This window comes from Herpailurus yagouaroundi, unplaced genomic scaffold (assembly GCF_014898765.1).
Source record: "Herpailurus yagouaroundi ecotype Mexico unplaced genomic scaffold, PumYag 210, whole genome shotgun sequence".
Lineage (NCBI taxonomy): Eukaryota > Metazoa > Chordata > Mammalia > Carnivora > Felidae > Herpailurus > Herpailurus yagouaroundi.
This window is the reverse complement of record NW_024412441.1, coordinates 19,100,992-19,122,236: the sequence shown is the minus strand read 5'-3', so window position 1 is coordinate 19,122,236 and position 21,245 is coordinate 19,100,992. Positions and strand designations below refer to the sequence as shown.

At 36.5% G+C, this 21,245-nt stretch overlaps 1 protein-coding gene across 7 annotated transcripts in view; it reads left to right on the top strand.

Moving 5' to 3' along the window:
* Positions 1 to 21,245, top strand: part of TSGA10 (testis specific 10) — a 160,882-nt gene that overhangs the window by 7,215 nt on the left and 132,422 nt on the right. For 5 of the 7 annotated variants that reach the window (XR_005784263.1, XM_040453996.1, XM_040453999.1 and 2 more), the window contains exons 2-5: positions 377 to 505; positions 10,780 to 10,995; positions 19,828 to 19,893; positions 20,904 to 21,071. Coding sequence is in view for 6 of the 7 variants with exons in the window: in XM_040453996.1 (XP_040309930.1) it covers positions 377 to 505; positions 10,780 to 10,995; positions 19,828 to 19,893; positions 20,904 to 21,071 (579 nt within the window). In the remaining variant the exon portion in view is untranslated. Of the gene's footprint in view, positions 1 to 376; positions 506 to 10,779; positions 10,996 to 15,115; positions 15,230 to 19,827; positions 19,894 to 20,903; positions 21,072 to 21,245 lie in introns of those variants that run through there. The other 2 variants (XM_040454000.1, XM_040454001.1) reach the window with 2 other exon arrangements.

The following is a 21,245-nucleotide window of genomic DNA, read 5'->3' as shown; positions in this document are numbered from 1 at the left end:
CAAAAGCAGCAACAAATATGTAGCTAGTAGCTATTATATTGGACAACACAGGCCTAAAGGTAGACTACATAATTTGTTGCTGACCTGTATTTCCTTAGAACAATGATTCCCAAATGGATAGGATGGGGTATGTCTTTTTTGAAAAGCATGTGTAATATTGTAGTTTTATATTTGGAAAACACAAAAAGTTTATAACATGAAATTTTAAGAAAGTAAAGCTTGATGAAAATCCTCTTAGCTGGTGGGACAAGGTTAAAAACAATTGAAAATGTATCTAAAAATATTGTTAATTTCCAAAATCATTAATTGTTGTAAAGAATCACAAAACTGTTTTAAACTAAAAAATCTCTGCATCATTCTCATTTTTTCCCACTAGGTTACCACCAAAGAACATGATTTTGGTCTAGGGGCTCCATTTTCTGAAGCTGAAAAATACCAGAATACTCTCCAGCTAGAGCAAGAAGTGAGAAATCAAGACAAATTCATCTCTGCACTGAAATTACAGGTTATATTTAATTTCTGTATTTCCCTGAATTAATTTGGGATGGAGGCCTATTTTAAAACAAAAAGATGGAGAATAAATACTAATTCAGTGCTCATTGACATCTTATGAGTCTAAAATCATTCCATTTCTATCTTAACCATTTTGATACATGCAGATTCAGATACATATAATGAGTGCAAACTATGTGGCAAGTGTTGTATCCAGTATTTTTAAGTACATAATGTTACTTAATCATTTCCAACCTTGTGAAATAGTGATGTTATTTCCATTTTAAAGACATGGAAGCTGAGGTTCCAAGAGATTAGAGAATTAAGATATTTGAGTAATGAGTGACAGAGCTAAGTAGGATTTGTTTGAGTTTCCAAGTTAGCTAAGATTTGAACCCAGTTCTCTGTATTGTCTGTTCACCTGGTGCGTGATGTGCCGTATGGCTACTAATGAAGGCTATTAAAAGAAACTTCCTCTTTTAGGAAAATGGAGTAGACTTACTTTGCCCTATTTCTCCCACCAAGTACAGCTAAAAATGCTGAGCGTTTTGTTATAAAACAAATGTAAGGACATCCTGAAAGGTGGGAAGGAGGAGGAAGACTGGCTAGGGACCTCAGCACACATTAAGTGACACATTGGTGAATTCCTGGGTTTTTCTTTTGCTCCATATATCTCAGAGTGCTGGAAAAACTGGCATCTAGAAATAGCAATGGATGCAGACAAAAACAGTTCTCAGAAGAGCCATTCTTCCAGACAAAAGAACTAGGAAGGCAGCAGCCTTGCAATATGGTTTTTTTTCCTTTGTCCTAGGTTTTATTTTTTTTCCCCCAAATTTATTTAGTTATTTTGAGGGAGAGAGAGAGTGTGAGCCGGGCAGGGACAGAGAGAGAGGGAGAGAGCGAGAGAGAGAGAGAATATCCCAAGCAGGCTCCACACTGTCCTGCAGAGCCTGATGTGGGGCTTGATTCCATGACCTTGAGATCATGACTTGAGCTGAAGTCAGATGCTTGACCAACTGAGCCAACCAGTGCCCCTCTGTCCTAGGTTTTTATAATTTATGTATTTTTTTAATTTGGAAGTAATATCAAACTTATGTAAGTCACAAGTACAGAACAAAGACTATCGTCCCTCAAACCATTTGAGAGTAAATTGCAGATCTGCTGTCCTGATCTCTCTAAAATATGAGTGGGTATTTCCTATAAATAAGAACACTTTCCTACAAGATCACAGTACAATCTAGTAAAATCAGGAAATGAATTTCAATACATCTCTGCCAGCTAAGCCTCTGGCTTAGTTTTTGCCAATTGTTCCATAATGTCCTCAGTTACAAAAAGATCTAGTCCAGCATTGCACATTGCACTTAATTATCATGTCCATTTATCTCCTTCATTCTGGAACAGTTCCCCATTCTTCCTTGATGTTCATGACTATGACACTTTAAAGAACACAGGTGAGGGACGCCTGGGTGGCTCAGTCAGTTGAGCGTCTGACTTCAGCTCTGGTCACGATCTCGCGGTTTGTGAGTTGGAGCCCCATGTCAGGCTCTGTGCTGACAGCTTGGAGCCTGGAGCCTGCTTTGGATTCTGTGTCTGTCTGTCTGTCTCTCTCTCTGCCCTTCCCCTATTTGTGCTCTGTCTCTCAAAAATACATATATGTAAAAAAAAAAAAAAAAAAAATTTAACACAGGTGAATTATTTTGTAGAATGGCCATTGATTTGGGTTTGTCATGATTATGTTAATGAACCTTTGGCTGTGTGGTAGCCTTCAAATTGGCCCCACCTCATGTTACTCCCATTCTTATGCGGTCTTTTCACACATTGTACCATAATTGATCTTTGTGACCAAGAGCATAGAGCAGAAGTGATTAAGTTATAGAGTGATCTCTTGGATCATTTGCTCTGAAGGAAGCAAACATCCATGATGTGAGTAGCCCTGTGAACAGGCCAGCATGGCAAGGTACTGAATCATCTAGCCAGTAACCAGTGAGAAACAGGCCTGCACACTGTGTTGGGTGAGCTTGGGAGTGGATTCTCCAGTCCCAGTTAAACCTTGCCATGGTGACTGTCACCCTGGCTGACTCTTCTGACCTTGTGAGAGACCTTAAACCAGAATTAGCAAATTAAGCCACTCCCAGATCCCTCACCCCCGGAAACTGTGACATAATAAATGTTGGCTTAAGGTACAACATGAATACAGACAGGAATAGTACAGAAATGGTGGTGGGTTCTTTTCATTGCATCCCATCAAGTAGCACACAATTTCAATTTGTTCTATTACTAATGATCTTTATTTGGATCTTTCGATTAAAGCGATATCTTCTGGGTTTTTCCCTGGTGAAGTTACTCTTTTTCTGTCTTTTATTTTTTAATTTTTGTATTGAAGTACAGTTGACATCCAGTGTTAGATTAGTTTCAGGTGTACAGTGTAGTGATTTGACAGCTCTATATATTATGCTATCCTCACCCCAAGAGTAGTTGCCATCTATTACCATACGATGCTGTTACAATACCATTGACTATCCCCATGACTTATTCATTCCATGACTGGAAACCTATATATCCCCCACTCCCCTTCACTCATTTTTCCATTCCCTCCCCCACCATTTTGTTCTTTGTATTTATAGGTTTGTTTCTAATGCATACTACTCTTAGCCAATACCTGCCCATGAAAAACACTCTGTAGCCCCACTCCTGCCAGCAAAGGCTGAGTTAAGAGCCTAGACTTCCACTTTTGCCATGCTGTAACAAGGAGTCCTGGCCATGCCTCATGCCCCAGTCCCCAACCCTCCATCGCACCAGCGTGCTATCAAAGAGGAATGCTGGCTGGGGAGCCAAGACTTTAGTGCCCACCAGGCAGTAAGTACATCCTCCAACCCCATAAAGTCAGCAAAGACCATGTGGGGCACCTAGATATCCACCCTCACTCAGAGTAAGAAGTGTCCCCTTTTTGCTAAGGTGGTGTCAGAGGAGACATAATGCAGAGTCAGGACTTTTGCCACCTCTTAGCATTAACCAGTTTACTCACCCGCAGTGGTGGTGGAGGACACATGGGAACAGTAACAAGTTGCCTCTGTTCTTCCTCACTGTGGTGGTGTCAGCAGGGGCCTGCCTGGTGGGGACCCTGAACTCCCATCCCTGCCTAGAGTAACAAGGAGAGCGCCCTCTCCAGGTGTCAAGAGAGGCCTAGTAGAGAAATTGGACTTCACCTACACCTAGCAGTAAGAAGGTAGTGTCCCACCTTTTTAGCTAGAACTAAAATACCAGGAAGTGTGACAGGAAGCCTACCATAACACAAGAGCAGATCTCAATGAAAAAAATCACTTCTTGGAGTGCCTGGGTGGCTCAGTCGGGTAAGCATCTGACTCTTGATTTCGGTTCACATCATGACCTCACAGTTTGTGAGTTCAAGCCTCGCATGGGGCTCTTTGATGACAGTGCAGAAACTGCTTGGAATTCTCTCTCCCCCTCTGTCTTTGCCCCTACCTCACTTGTGCTCTCTCTCTCTCAAAATAAATAAATAAATTTTAAAAATATTAAAAAAAAATTACCTTTTATCTCAAGAATCAGGAATATCTCAACCTCAGTGAGAAAAGACAACCAAGAGATGCCAACACAAAGATGAATTAGATACTACAGTTATCTCACACAGATATTAAATCAGTTGCCATATAAATACTCCAACAGGAATTCTGAGCATGTTTGAAATAAGTAAAAAATAGAAAATCTCATCTAAGAAAGAAAGGATATAAAGAAGAACCAAGTGGAAATTTTGGAATCAACCAAGATATTCTTCAAAAGGTGAATAGATAAGCAAATTGTGGTATATCTGTACAATGGAATATTAGTCGTTGATAAAAAGAAATGAGCTATCAAGCCACAAAAAGCCATGAAGGAACCTTGAAAGCAAATTGCTAGGTGAAGAAAGCCAACTGAAAAAGGTTACATACTTTTATGATTCCAACTATATGACCTGAAAAATACAAAACATAGAGACATTAGAAAGATCACTGGTTGCCGGGGATTTGGTGGAAAGGAGAGTCGGAGGGGTAAATGGAGGACATGTATTTTTCAAGTAGTGAAACTATTCTATATGATATAGTAATGGTAGGTGCATGTTATTATGCATTTGTCAAAACCCATAGAATCTACAACCCAAACAGTAAATCCTAATATAAACTCTGACTTTAATTAAATGTGTCAATGTTGTCATTAATTGTAACAAATGTACTGTACAAATACAAGATTTAAATAAGATGGGAAACTGTGTGTGGAGTGGGGAGAAGGGGTATATGGGAACTCTCTGTACTTCCTGATCAATTTTTCTGTAAACCTAAAACTGCTCTAAAGAAAAAAATAAAGTCTATTAAAAAATGCATAGGAGAAGTTATATCTAAATCATGCATTTGATACGGATTAATAATTGAGAATATACAAAGAACTCTACAACAATAAAAAAAAAAAACAATTCAAAAGTGAGCAAAGGACCTGAATAGTTATTTTTGAATAGACATTTTTCCAAAGACCTACAAATGGCAAGAAAGCACATGAGGGGCACCTGGGTGACTTTGTTGGTTGAACCTCTGACTTTGGCTTAGGTCATGATCTCATGGTTCGTGAGTTCGAGCCCCGCATCGGGCTTGCTGCTGTCACCACAGAGCCTGCTTTGGATCCAGAGACTGATCATGTTAATGGATTGGAAGCCTAAACATAATAAAAATGTCAGTTTTCTCCAAATTGATATACGGGTTTAATGCAATTCCCATCAAAACCCCAGCAAAAACAGCTTTGAAAAAGAATAATAAAGTGGAAAGAGTCATTCTCTTTTGGTTTCAAAACTTTGTGTATATCTACAGTAATTAAGACTGTATGGTGGGGGGGATAGACACAGATCAATGATACAGAATAGTGAATCCAGAAATAGCCTTATGCAAGTACAGCCAAAAGGTTTTTGACAGAAGTGCAAGTGCAGTTTAATGGAAGAAAGATAATCTTTTCAATAAAAGATGCTGGAACAATTGGATATCTTTTAGGGAAGAAAATGAACCTAAGCCTAAACTTCACACCTTATATAAAAATTAATTCAAAATGGATCATAGATTTAAATATAAAACACAAAACTATGAAACTTTTATAGGGTAACAGAAAACCTTCAGGGCTTTGGGCTTGGTGAAGAGTTCTTAGTGTGACACCAAAAGCATGATTCATAAAAGAAAAATTGATACTCAGACTTCACCAAAATTTAAATACTTTACTTTGTGAAAGACCCTGTTAACAGGATGAAAAAAAACGATAACCCATACTTCTTTTAAAAAAATTTTTTTTAACGTTTATTTTTGAGAGAGCGAGAGACAGAGCACAAGTAGGGGAGGGGCAGAGAGAGAGAGAGGGAGAGAGAGAGAGAGAGAGAGACGCAGAATCTGAAGCAGGCTTCAGGCTCTGAGCTGTCAGCACAGAGCCTGGTGCAGGGCTCAAACCCACAAACCGCGAGATCATGACCTGAGCCGAAGTCGGAAGCTTAACCGACTGAGCCACCCAGGTGCCCCTACAAACCATATTTCTGCCAGAAGAATCATATGTAGGGTACATGAAGAATTCTTAAAACTCAGCAGTAAAAAGCAACAATTCAATTAGAAAATGAGCAAAAGACATGAAGAGGTATTTCACAGAAGGATATATGTTGAGCACATGAAAATGCTCAACCTTTCCAAACATCAGGGAAATGCAAATTAAGTCCAAGATAAAATAACAATGCACACCTATAAGAACAGTTAAAAATAGTGACAATACCCAATGCTGGCAAGGATGAGGAGAAACCAGATAGTTCTGGATATTCTACAGACATGAAAACTTATGTCCACTCAAAAACTTGTATATGACGGTTCATAGCAGCATTGTTTGTCAAAGACTGGAAACAATTACAATTTCCCTTAATAGGTAAATGACTAAGCAAACTGTGGTAATCTATACCATGAAATATTACTCAGCAACAAAAAAGATTGAACTATTGGTCCATAGAACTTGGATAGATCGCAACGACATTATGTTGTGTGAAAAAGCCAATGACGAGAGATCACATACTATGATCTTTATCACATGATTTTATTTATATAACATTCCTGAAAAGAGAATTATAGAGATTAGTGGTTGCTAAAAGTTAAGGATGGGCAGGGTAGTGGATGTGACTGTAAAGGGGTGTCAGTAGGGCAATCTTTGTGGTGATGGAATAATTCTGTATCTTATTGAGATGCTGATTACAGCAGTCTATACATGGGATAAAATGGAATAGAAAACAATATGCACATATCATATCAATGTCAAATCTCTGTGATATTGTGCTATAATTGTTTAAGATGTAACTATTGGGGAAAGTGGGTCAAGGGTATAGGAGACCTCTCTGTACTCTTTACAACTTCCTGTGAATCTTTACTTATTTCAAAATAAATAGTTAAAAATTTTTTTTTAATGTTTATTTACTTTTGAGAGAGAGAGACAGCGTGAGTGGGGGAGGGGCAGAGAGAGAGAGAGAGAGAGAGAGAGAGAGAGAGAGAGAGACAATCTGAAGCAGGCTCCAGACTCTGAGCTATTAGCCCAGAGCCAGATGCAGGGCTCAAGCCCATGAGCTGTGAGACCATGACCTGAGCTAAAGTCGGACACTTAACTGACTGAGCCACCCGGGTGCCCCCCAAAAGTTTTTTTTTTTAAGTTACTTTTTAAAAAAAAATTTTTTTTTTCCAACGTTTATTTATTTTTGGGACAGAGAGAGACAGAGCATGAACAGGGGAGGGGCAGAGAGAGAGGGAGACACAGAATCGGAAACAGGCTCCAGGCTCTGAGCCATCAGCCCAGAGCCCGACGCGGGGCTCGAACTCACGGACCGCGAGATCGTGACCTGGCTGAAGTCGGACGCTTAACTGACTGCGCCACCCAGGCGCCCCTTAAATTACTTTTTGATTACCTGTTACCAGCCAGAAATTTTACTTGAACTTTTGTACCTGACTACACCCTACACATTGTAGGTATTCTCTCCGTTTAGCAGATGAAAGTTAAGAGGCTTCCATTTATTTTTTCTGAAGTCAGATGTATCTCTTAGGATCAAGAAAATACGGTAAATTGCCCAGGGTTAAGTAACTGGTAAAGAACTACAACAGGATTTGAACCTGTCTGCCTAATTGCAAAGCCTACATCCTTTCTCCTACTTGAAACTATCTCTTCTAAAGTACTTGTGTCTTAGAATTGAGTAAAGTAGGGCTTGATGTTAAAGGTGAGAGGAATGAGTATTTATTTATAATGTATTTGTTTTTATTTAAAAATAATTTGAGCATTATATGCTAGATATATAATAAATGATAAATGAGAGGTGTGTTGATACAGAAGTTGGAGACAATCACTTAAAATTGTTTTTTAATGTTTATTTAAGGAGGGGGGAAGGGGCAAAGAGGGAGACACAGAAGCTGAGGCAAGCTCCAGGCTCTGAGCTGTCAGCACAGAGCCTGACTCAAGGCTCGAACCACAAACCATGAGATCGTGACTTGAGCCAAAATCAGACACTTTAACCGACTGAGCCACCCAGGCTTCCCTAGAATAGAGACTATCACTTTAAAGTTGCTTAGAATTTAGTGGGACAGGGAGGTAAACACATAATATACATTATAAAATACTAAGATTAAACTGTGTAAGAGGCTTTATGGATCACAGAAGGAGAGGCATTTAACCTGGTATAGTGGAAGGTTAGCAAACATTTTTAGTGTGCTCTTATTGCTCAGAAATATGACACTGTAGAAGCCATGAACAAAGACAAAAATATATATAAATAGATAAATTGAAGTTTATCTGTTTGTTTATCCCACATCCTATGGTGTTTTTTTTTATTTTATTTATTTATTTTTTTTATTTTAAGAGAGAGAGGGTAGGGGAGGGGCAGACAGAGAATCCCAAGCAGGCTCCTCACTGATAGTGGAAAGCCTGACTAGGGGCCTGAACCCACAAACTGTGTGATAATGACCTAAGCTGAAATCAAGAGTCAGATGCTTAACCAACTGAGCCACCCAGGCATCCCCCACATCCTATAGTTTAAAAAATGATACAAGTAATGAAAATAGCTTAGGTAATAAGAACAGGGGAAAATAAACTTAGTGAAAGCATGGGACAGGAATAGCAAACAGGAGATCATTGTACACAGGTTCTGTGCTAGTTACTAGAGATGGGTTGCAGATTGTTTTAAAAATTTCTTCAGACAAGGGCAAAAAGGAAATTTTAGTTAAATAATTCACTGTCCTGAGGATAAGAACAAACCAGGTATCCAAGAGAAGCATGTTTTCCTGAAACTGAGACATGAGCCAAGTTTTCTTTGGGAATTCTTATAAAGAGGGTTGTAGGACATAATATATAACATCTTCAATAACTTAGTAAAGTTTTTAAAATGAGTCTAGCATCCTGGAACTTAGATACATAGGGGATGGTGGAAAGTTAAACTGGAGAGGTCAGTAGGGTTGGCATCACAACATTTTTTAAATCTTACTCTCAGTGTGATAAAGCACCATAAGGTTACAGGAGTTAACTCCAATTTGCACTTTCAAGGAATTTGTAGCTATATATGGTAAAACGCCGAAAGAGAAGAAAGTAGGAGGTATTGCTGAAATTCAGGCCAGTTGTGATAAAAGACTCAACTAAGGAAATAAGTGCATATACAGTTTCTGGTTTTGGTTTTTCTTTTTTTTTTAATTTTTCAAAGTTTTTCTTGTTTCCTGGATTTGATAATGTAAATTCTTTACTTCTATTTTTTAAAATTATTTATTTTTAAATTTACATCCAAGTTAGTTAGCATATAGTGCAACAATGATTTCAGGAGTATATAAATTCTTTACCTCTAAATCTCTCAAGTTAGCGTGGCTTACAAAATGCCGAAGGAAGAGTTGAATTTATTGTGCTTCTTGGTATGTATTTATTGAGTATAATAAATGTCTTGGTAATATATTTAGCTAAATATAATTCATGACCTTTAGGGTATTTATATAGTGACAAATTATAGATAAAGTTTGTATTTTTATTTTTATTTTTTTTAAATTTTTTAATGTTTTTATTTATTTTTGAGACAGAGAGACAGAGCATGAGCAAGGGAGGGGCAGAGAGAGAGGGAAACACAGAATCTGAAGCAGGCTCCAGGCTCTGAGCTGTCAGCACAGAGCCTGACGCGATGCTCGAACTCACAGACTGTGAGATCATGACCTGAGCTGAAGTCAGACACTTAACTGACTGAGCCACCCAGGCGCCCCAGGTTTGTATTTTTAAAGAAAACTTTGTTGCTTCTGATGGTTTGAAAAGAGTGATATCTATAGTTATTTGAAATGGGCAAGGTTGGAAGTTAGAACTAAGGATACCATTGGATGAGGGAATTTAGCAATTTTTGATGCTCCTCAAAGACTGAGTCTGTTTTTCCTTCTGTCTTTTTACATTTTTTATAGGTACCAACATGGTGCCATGAATATAATAGGTGCTCAGTAAATGTTTAAGTACACAGTAAGAGAAATGGAAAAGGACCTTTGTGCCATCCTTAAAAGATATTTCTGTTATAGCACTTAACATATTCTTTTTGTGTTTTTTCAAGTAAACAAGTTCCGTGAGGGCAGGTACCTAACCTATTTTTGTATCTATGGGGTTTAACATAGTTCCTGACATAAAATCATTTTCAATGGGTCTAATATATATTTCTTCCTTTAAAGGCATTTGGATACCTTCGTGATAGAAAAGGCCATTTTCTTCATCCGTTGGTTTAATAGTGGGCTGGGAAGGAAAGCTGTGGTCCTCCACATTAGTTAGCAAATACTTGACTGATTTGGTATTTAGCTTAGTCAAGTAAGTTATTAATATGTTCAAAAGAACCTCTTTTGAAGAGTTAATGTATTTTGGTAACAGTAATTAGAAATATAATTGATGATATGAGTTATTAAAATTAAATAATTTCAAGAGTGTGGTTTCTTTTATACAGATATAAATATTTGGCCAGTCTTCTAATAGTTTGTTTAAGAAATCAATAGTAATTAAGTTTTTTATTAACTATAAATTATCTTGTAAGATGTAGCTATAAACCTTTAAATTTTCATTTAATATATTTTTTTCAGATAGGTATTATATTTACATGCTACAAAATTCAGAAAATGAAAAAAATATATATAGCTAAGTCTCTTTCCAGGGAAGCAAACCTCCCTTCCTGATTCCATTCACCTAGTTGTTCTCTTTGGAAGCAAAGGAAATATTTTAATACGATTATTTTCTTTCTCATTACAACAGGTTGAAGATCTCAAACAGACAAATCATGACTTGGAAGAATATGTTAGGAAACTCTTGGATAGTAAGGAGGTGGTAAGCAGTCAAATAGACGATTTAACCAGCCACAATGAGCATCTTTGTAAAGAATTGATTAAAATTGACCAACTAGCAGAGCAACTAGAAAAAGAAAAAAATTTTGTGGTGGATACCGCTGACAAAGAACTTGAAGAAGCAAAGGTATTACATTTACCATTGATAGGATTTTTTATTGAGTTACAATTGACATGTATAGCATTATATTAGTTCTAGGTATATGACAAAATGATTCACTATTTGTACATATTGTGCAATAATCACTGCAATAATTTTAGTTAGCATCTAACTACTGATCAGGATTTTAATTCCTCTTTAAACATCATATAATTATTAGATGCAGTGTGGAAAAAGTGACTTTCTCATTTATATCATTTGAAAGTTTTTTCGATTTGACATTACATTTAAATGTCTATTCTAAGGATTAAATTGTATTGCACACTTTATTTCTTTTAAAAATTCTTGCTCAAAAAATTTCCTAAGTAATTGTAGTCATGGTAAAAACTTCAGACAATAGGAATGTTCCTTTTTTTTTTTTTTTTTAGTGTTTATTTTTATTTTGAAAGAGACAGAACAAGTGGGGGAGGAGCAGAGAGAGAGGGAGAGAGAGAATCCCAAGCAGGCTCTGCACTGTCAGCACAGAGCCCTATGCAGGGCTTAATCTCATGAACCCTGAGATCATGATCTGAGCTGAAATCATGAGTCAGATGCTCAACTGATTTAGCCACCCAGGTGCCCCAGGAATGTTCTGTATATAGGACAGTGCTCTCCCTTCCTAATCCTTCTCTCTTCTGTAGAGAGATCTCCCAGCAAATAGATGATGCATATATTTCCATCCTTTTTTTCCCTGTTTTCACACACACGATTTATTTCACATTTTGAAGCATTTTTTAAGTCAAAGTTTTAAATGTCTGTGTGATAAAATTCATCAATTTTTACTGACTTCTGAGTTTTGATTCTTTTATTTTTTGGAAGTTCTCCCCCTTTTAAAAAATTTGAATAGACTTTATTTTAGAGCGATTTTGGGTTTATAACATAATTAAGCAGAAGGTACAGAGATTTCCCATATACCTCCTATCCCTATGTATGAACACCTTCCCTATTATCAATACTACCAATCAAAGTGGTACACTGGTTAAAATTGATGAACATACATTGACTCGTCATTATCACCTAGAGTCCATAGGTTACATTCGGGTTTACACTTGGTGTTGTACATTCTAAGAGTTTGGACAAATGTAGGATGACATGTATCTACCATTATAGTATCATGCAGAGTAATGTCTAGCCTAAAAATCCGCTCTTCTCCACCTAGTTTTGATCCCTGTTTAGGAAGATGTTACCTCAAGAACTACAAGAATGTTTTCTACGGTTTCTTTTTAAAAAAAAATTTTTTTTAACGTTTATTTATTCTTGAGACAGAGAGAGACAGAGCATGAACGGGGGAGGGGCAGAGAGAGAGGGAGACACAGAATCGGAAGCAGGCTCCAGGCTCTGAGCCATCAGCCCAGAGCCTGACGTGGGGCTCGAATTCACGGACCGCGAGATCGTGACCCAGGCTGAAGTCGGACGCTCAACTAACTGAGCCACCCAGGCGCCCCAACTTTTAATACTTCTTAAATAATTTTTTAAACTTTTAATCCTCCCAAGGGAGCCTGGGTGGCTCATTCAGTTAAGCGTCTGACTTCAGCTCTCACGTTGTGTGAGTTTGAGCCCCACATCACGCTCTCTGCTATCAGTGTAGACCCTGCTTCAGATCCTCTGTCTCCATCTCTCTCTGCCTCTCACCTACTCATGCATGCTTGCTCGTGCGCGTGCTCTCTCTCACACTCTCAAAAATAAATAAATATTAAAAAAATAAAGTTTTTTGGGGTGCCTGAATGGCACAGTCTATTAAGCATCCGACTCTTGGTCTCTGCTCAGGTCATGATCTCACAGTTAGTGAGTTCAAGTCCCATATTGGGCTCTGGGCTGACAGTGTGGAGCCTGCTTGGGATTCTCCCTTCTCACCCTCTTTCTACCCCTCCTACTTTCTCTGTCTCTCTCTAAATAAATAAACTTTAATAAACAAATAAATAAAGTTTTAATCCTTCTGGAATTTTTATTCTGGCATGAGGTAGGGTTGGATAGTCCTTTCTTTAGTCACTGATTTGAAATGGCATTTTAATAGGTATTAAATTTTCATGTGCATGGATATGTTTCTGGACTCTTTTATTTCATGGATTCATTTGCTATTTTCTGTGCCACTACTGTATTATTTTAATTAGTGTAGCTTTATAATATTTTGATAAATATTTTCTTTCTTTCTTTTTTTTTTAAATATGAAATTTGTTGTCAAATTGGTTTCCATACAATACCCAGTGCTCATCCCAAAAGGTGCCCTCAATACCCATCACCCACTCTCCCCTCCCTCCCACCCACCATCAACCCTCAGTTTGTTCTCAGTTTTTAAGAGTCTCTTATGCTTTGGCTCCCTCCCTCCCTCTCTAACCTCTTTTTTTTTTTTCTTCCCCTCCCGCCATGGACTTCTGTTAAGTTTCTCAGGATCCACATAAGAGTGAAAGCATATGGTATCTGTCTTTCTCTGCCTGACTTATTTCACTTAGCATAACACTCTCCAGTTCCATCCGCGTTGCTACAAAAGGCCATATTTCATTCTTATTGCCACGTAGTATTCCATTGTGTATATAAACCACAATTTCTTTATCCATTCATCAGTTGATGGACATTTAGGCTCTTTCCATAATTTGGCTATTGTTGCAAATGCTGCTATAAACATTGGGGTACAAGTGCCCCTATGCATCAGCACTCCTGTATCCCTTGGGTAAATTCCTAGCAGTGCTATTCCTGGGTCATAGGGTAGGTCTATTTTTAATTTTTTGAGGAACCTCTACACTGTTTTCCAGAGAGGCTGCACCAGTTTGCATTCCCACCAATAGTGCAAGAGGGTTCCCAAACATTTTATTTCTTGACTGAGTTTAGTACCCTGCAATGAAATTTAGAAACTAGGAATGTAAACAGAATTCTAAAAATGAAGACAGTTTCATTTCTCATTGCTGCCTAATGACTTATAAGCATGATATAGTGTATTTGAAAGCCAAAAGCAACCTATTGAGTTTTTAAAGGTGTGAATGTGCTCCATTGTCTTGGTTTTATTAATCACCACATTACTAATTGTTTGTAACAAGGTAGTTTCCTAAAGTTCATTGTTGTTCCATGTTCTTTCTTTTTTTTGTTTTTAATTAAAAATTTTTTTCTTAATGTGTATTTACTTTTCAGAGAGAGAGAGAGAGAGAGAGAGAGAGAGAGAGAGAGAGAGAGAGAGCCTAAGCAGGGGAGGTCAGAGAGAGAGGGAGACACAGAATCAGAAGCAGGCTCCAGGCTCTGAGCTGTCAGCACAGAGCCCGACATGGGGCTCGAACTACAAACTGTGAGAACATGACCTGAGCCAAAGTTGGACACTTAATTGACTGAGCCACCCAGGTGCCCCTTCCCTGAGGGGGAGGGATTATTAAGCAGACTCCACTCCTAGCATGGAGCCCAACTTGGGGCTTGATCTCACGAACTGGGAGATCATGACCTGAGCCTAAATCAAGAGTTGGATGCTTAACTGACTGAGCCACCCAGGTGCCCCTGTTCCGTGTTATTTCTTAAGCATCCTTTTAATGTACTCTTGGTAGCACATAATAAAGCATTATATGTTACTCTTGGTAGCATATGGTAAAGCACTTAAATGATCAGGCTGAGAACATAAGTGTTATTATAGGTATTATCTATTATAGTAATTTGAAATATAAGAGCCCAGTGAATAAACTCTAAGGTAGTATTTGTTTTTTTATGCAGTAATTTTGCTTATTAAAATGGTGTAAAGGATAAGTAAGCTTGAATTAATGAAAAATCTGAGTAATTGAATATTGAAACATATGAAGTTTCTTACTTTAACGTAAGGACACAGTCTTCTTCAACAGTTACCTGGAAGAGGTCCTTAGGAGAACTACTTGAGAGAGTAGATAAGAATGATGTTTTAACTTATGAATTAATCTTGTAATGGTTGCTACTAAAGTATTTGAGGGACATTTAAAAATAGCTTGAATATTCTAAACATTTCTCAATAAACTCTTGTTTGTATTGTTTCTTTAAGAACAGTTATCCTTCAATCACAGTTTATGATAAATTAAGTTCAGTCTTAATAATAAAAATTACCAAATTAAAGAACACTATATTAATGTTTTATTTTCTTCCTTGTTTTCTTCTTCAAATTAAAAATTAACTGCATCGCTTCCCAGTCTGGGAGGCCTAGTTGGCCAAATTCCCTTTAAGAGAGTGCCCGGTTTAGAAGTCATCAATTTTAAAGGATTGTTAGTGTCTGTGTTGGAGAGTGAGTACTCTGTCAGGGTGATCCTCTGCTATCAAAACGGAAATTTTAATGAGTGGGAAACATCTAAAATAAGAGCTAGGATTTACCTAAAACTGAAAATATTAAACCTACAGATGGAAATTCTGCCTGGTTCAGAAAAGAGTGTTTCTAGGAAATAGATATTCACATATTGATGTGGAACATTTGGTATATCTAAGAATTGGAAAGCTAGAGTAGAGATAGCATTGCTGATGCAGGAAAGACATTGGATAGTAAATACAGAGAGAGAAAAGTAGAAATAGGTCCTTTGGGTTGTTTAAATGTGTTGAAATGAAATCATCAACCTGAATAAGTGAATGTTATAGGTAGAATGTGGATAAGAAAGATGCACAACCAGTGTTGGGGATGTGAACACCAATGCATGTTGCCATCATCCTTAAATCAGGGGATGTGCAGTCTCAGTATTCAGTTACTGGGGAGAGAATCCTTGTCTGATTTGTGGGATGAGGATTGAAGCAAGAGAATTTCTAATTTGAGCTGAGAAAGAATGTTTATGTTCCTGAACTATTTGCAGTTATGCTCTAGTGAGGTAGAGTCAGGTTAAATCTGTTTATCTAGAATGGAGATATATAGTATTAAATTTATTTACTTGGAAGAGTTTACTTTTAGTCATATTTTTAAAGGTCAACAGAATAACTTCTTCCATCATTTATTACATTAAAATGTTTTGAGTATTTACTCTTTTATTATTTATCATGTAAAAAATTACCCTTCAACCTTAATGGCCTCAGATGAGAAACATGTGTATATCATAGATCCAATTATAGCGTAGGTGGGTAGTTCTATTTCATGGTTTCTCAGAAAATTGTAATCCAGATGATGGCCAGGCTGTAATCATGACTTGACTGGTAGTGGAGGATTTGCTTTTTTTTTTTTTAAATGTTTATTTATTTTTTGAGAGAGAGCATGTGTGGGGGGAGGAGCAGAGAAAGAGAGGAGAGAGAGAATCCCAAGCAGGCTCTGTGCTGTCAGTGCAGAGCCTGACTCCAGGCTCTATGAGATGCATGACTTGACCTGTAATCAACAGTTGGACACTTCACTGACTGAGCCACCCAGGCACCTCAGAGGATTTGCTTTTAAGAAAACTTACTCAGATGACTGTTGGCTTTTGGGGGGAAACCTCACTTGACAGGTGCACCTCTCCCTAAGGTTGTGTGATGTATTTATGTCAGCTGACTTCTCTCTGAGCCAGTCATCCAAGAGAGACAGAAAGGAGGAATCTGCAATGCCTATTATGAACTAATCTCAAAGGTTACATACCATCACATCCTGTTCATTAGAAATGAGTTACTAAGTATAATTAGGGGGGGAAGAAATTAAGCTCCATGTTTTGAAGGATGGAATATCAAAATTTGTAGACACATTTTAAAACCACCCCAATTACATGTCTCCTTTTATCTTCTCATCTTGAGGTTTTTTTAAATCATTTATATCTTAATAATACAGTGTTTCCTAGCTAATTGAACATAATTTTTTGAAATAAGCAGAATTGCAATTTTACCACTACTAGTTCCTTCACACAATTTATATTTTAATTAACCTAAGGGTTATTATTGGACTGGAACTTTGGTAGCTCTTGTCATTATTGTTACATTTATGTTTGATTCAATCAATCAAAAATATTTCACCATTGACCATGTGGAAGATGAAGTGTAAAGGCTATTAAGTTCTTTGTCCCTTCCCTGCATGCTTAGTTCTCCTCTTCCTCCCATGCTTTATTTTTCTCCACAGCATTGTCCAGCTACTTTCCCCTATCTACACTCTACTCTAGCCACACTAGCCTCCTTACTATTCCCTGGAATTTGGCAGACATTCTTTTGCTTTAGGACATTTGCTATAGTCGTATCTTCTGCCTGAAATGTTCTTCTAGATTTTTATATGGTTGACCCCCTTTCTCTTTGCTCACAGGTCACTTTTCAATGAGGACTTATCTGCTAACCCTATTAAAATTCCAAACTATTCCTTCATAAAACTCCCAGTATCCTTAACTCTGCTCTTTTTTCCCCCTACATTACTACATAATTTATTTGTTAGGTTTATGTTTTATTGTCTACTCATCTAGAATGTAAGGTTGGCCCAAAGACAGGGATCTTTGTCTATTTTTTTTAACGTTTTTGTCTGAAGTGCCTAGAACAGATGTGAATGCTCATGTATTGTTTGAATAACACAGTAACTATCTATTTACATATTTATTTTTACATATTTTGTTTTTCTCTTTTCAACTAGAATGTAAGTTCCATGAGGGCAGAGGTTTTTGTCTATTTTATTCCTTACTGTCCCCAGCATATAACACATTGTCAGGCACATAGTAGGTCCTCATTAATCAATTGTCAAATAAATGAAAACACTGGGTCAGCATCTTTTCTCTTGGGCCAGTTATAATTTTGTTTTTATTTTTAAGTAATCTCTACACCCAATGTGGGCTCAAACTTAAAACCCCAAGATCAAGAGTCACATGTTCTATTGACTGAGTCAGCTGGGTACCCCTAAATTAATTTTTCAGAGTGGAATCAGCATTATGTTTTTTATGTCTATAAAAGTAATATATGCTGCTTATAGAAATTTCAGTCCATATAGAAGAGTATAATGAAGAAAATAACATTTACTGGAATCACACCTTGCTATGATTAGACATAATCTTCAGTTTAAATATTACTGGTTTGCTCCATCTGTATCTAGGTTATGTGTATATAAATTTTCTTTTTACAGCAAACAAAATTTTTGGCTTTATGAGTTTTTATAGTTAATTTAATATGGACACCTTTATATGTAATATAGATCCATTTCTTTTTGGTGTCTACATAATAGTATAAATTAAAGCATTGAAAATTGTCTATCTAAAACTATATAAACTTATCCAAACTGTACATGAATTTTGTTTCATACCATAACAACCCTTAATATTTCATAAATTACAGAAATATGATTGCCAGAGAAATCAGAAAAGAACTTGGGCCTAAAGAACAAATGAGGAGCAATAATTACAGAAAAGTCAAATTTATTTATTTACTTTTTTTTATAAATTTTTTTTTCAACGTTTTTATTTATTTTTGGGACAGAGAGAGACAGAGCATGAACGGGGGAGGGGCAGAGAGAGAGGGAGACACAGAATCGGAAACAGGCTCCAGGCTCTGAGCCATCAGCCCAGAGCCTGACGCGGGGCTCGAACTCACGGACCGCGAGATCGTGACCTGGCTGAAGTCGGATGCTTAACCGACTGCGCCACCCAGGCGCCCCAGAAAAGTCAAATTAAAATAAAACAAGAAACAGTTTAGAATAATGAGGGGGAGGTTTATGAATTGAGAAATAAATTTGTTAAACTAATAAGCTAATTTACAGCATATAGATTATAGCAAATGGATCTTTGAATAAAAACATAGTCACTGTCCTCCAGAAACCTACAATCTAGTCATATACTCAATATATGACTATGGATCACTATGCTGTAAGACTGGGTATGTTCAATGTCCTAAAACTGATACCAAAAGTGTTTTATAGGTTTGATTGAACTAACCTATTAGAAGAGTTCAGAAGAGAAAGCAATCACTTATGACTTTAGTGATATCGGAAAACTTTTATCCTACTAATTCTTTTATCTCTTCCCTATTTTCATCTTCAGAGTTATAAGTAGTATTAATATTTTGTTGTGGTTTATAGAGAGTAATTTGGTAAAATATAATCAATTAATATTTCATACCAAACTGGTAATATAAAAGAACTGCTATATTTCATGCTATGTTCTTTTACCATCTAAAGGTAGGTGAACAGAAAGGGGTAGATTATCTTTTATTTTGTAAAATATTCATTACATGTTTTTATTTTTAAGTGGCTTCCTTTTTAAAAAATTAAAGAAAATTTTTTTTTGGTCATGGTAAGTGTACTCTTTAATCCCCATCCTCTTTTTCACCCATCCCCACTCACTTCCCCTCTGCTAACCATCAGTTTGTTTTCTGTGGTTAAGAGTCTGTTTCTTGGTTTGTCTCTCTTTCTTTTTTTTCCCTTTGTTCATTTGTTTTGTATCTTAAATTCCACATACGAGCGAGATCATGTGGTATTTATCTTTCTCTGACTTACTTCACTTAGCATTATACTCTCTAGCTCCATCCATGTTGTTGCAAATGGGAAGACTTCATTTTTTATGGCTGAATAATATTCGTGTGTGTGTGTGTGTGTGTGTGTACACTACATCTTCTTTATCCATTCATCTATTGATGGACAATTTGGTTGCTTTCATCACTTGGCTATTGCAGGTAATGCTGCAAGAAATGGGTACATGTATCCCTTCGAATTAGTGTTTTTGTATTTTTTGGGTAAATACCCAGTAGTGCTATTATTGGATTGTAAGGTAGTTCTATTTTTAATTTTTTGGGGAACTTCCATCTGTTTGCCACAGTGGCTACACCAGTTTGCATTCCCAGCAACAGTGCAAGAGGGTTTCTTTTGCTCCACATTCTTACAACGCCTGTTATTACAAGTGGCTTCCCTTTTTGATGTTCTCTTTTTAGCTAAATCTGTTCAAATATTTTAAATTTAAATAACAATTTTTTCTGTCTTTTCAGATTGAACTCATTTGCCAGCAAAATAATATAATAGTATTGGAAGATACAATAAAAAGGCTTAGATCTGTAAGTGCATTTTTCATAAATGTGTGTTGAGGAATCATTTGTATTCTATTAGTAAGACTACAAACAAATGGTACATGTGTTTTAGCTCTCATGTATTTTGTGAACAATAAAAAATATCTGTTTTCTAAAATTAGTACTCTGCTTGATGCACAGGGGCATTTCCCATCTGTAAAAGTATCAGTGTTCTCGCTCCATTTCATCATTGCACCTTTCTTTCCTAGAGGTGGAGAGAACTTTTGGTTGGTTCTATTAGTGCTCTTAGCTTTACATGATTTAAAATGATGACTGTGAGTAATTTGATTCTCAAAATATAAGGTGCATTTGTTTACACATTAGCTTATTCCCGTTAGTAATAAATATTAAGTCAAATATTAAAACTTAATTCTGAGTAATATGTTTTCTTTACCTAACAATGCAAAGTGAAACTGCTCTGTTTAGATAGTTTGTCATCATTTGAAATATTTAAAACACTCTCTCTGAAAGTATATCTGTAATTTTCTCCCAATAAAGTATTAGTGCAATAAAGATTATGAAAAACAGACAAAAGCTTCTAAACTCATTAAAGTGAATGGGAATGTACTTGAAAGTGCCTACAAGTATACCATATATATAGCATTCATTTAATTTATTCATTTATTGAAAAATTATTGAACATAGATGGTGTGAACAGATGCTTTAATGTTAGCATACAAGTTTTCTCAGCAAATTAATTCAATTTCTAGGACTTGTAATTAGATCTGTGGATATTTCTGGCTTTTCCAAAATTTCTTTACCATTTTTCTTAAAATTATTGACTAAATTTAGGGGTACTTTCGGTTAGACAAAAATACAGTAAATTCAGAAATGCTGGAAAAAGAAGGCATCTAACTGCTTTTTAAAGAATATTGATGAATTATCTTTAAAATACCAACTTTATTATTTTTAAGGATCCTGTTTATTCAACTTGCATTTAGAAAATAATGCTATAGTTTTGCTTGAAATAATGACCTAATTTTTTCCTCCTTGGCAAGATAATTTTAGAGACAGAAAAAGCACAAAATAAATCTCCTTCTAGACTTGACTCCTTTGTCAAGACTTTAGAAGCAGACAGAGATTATTACAAGAGTGAAGCTCAAAATTTGAGAAAGATGATCAGAAGTAGATCTAAAAGTCCAAGACGCCCGTCTCCATCTTCTCGGGTAGGTTTTGGTAATTTGTAAGTATTTTGGAGTTCATTGTTTGAACACTGATTTTTATTCTTTGATTTACCTAATATGGAAATAATTTATTTTGATGTGGTATGAATTGGTGTATCAAAAAGTTGGGAGAGACAGCAGTCTCTTTGATAGCACAGTGAACCAGTGAAATTGGTT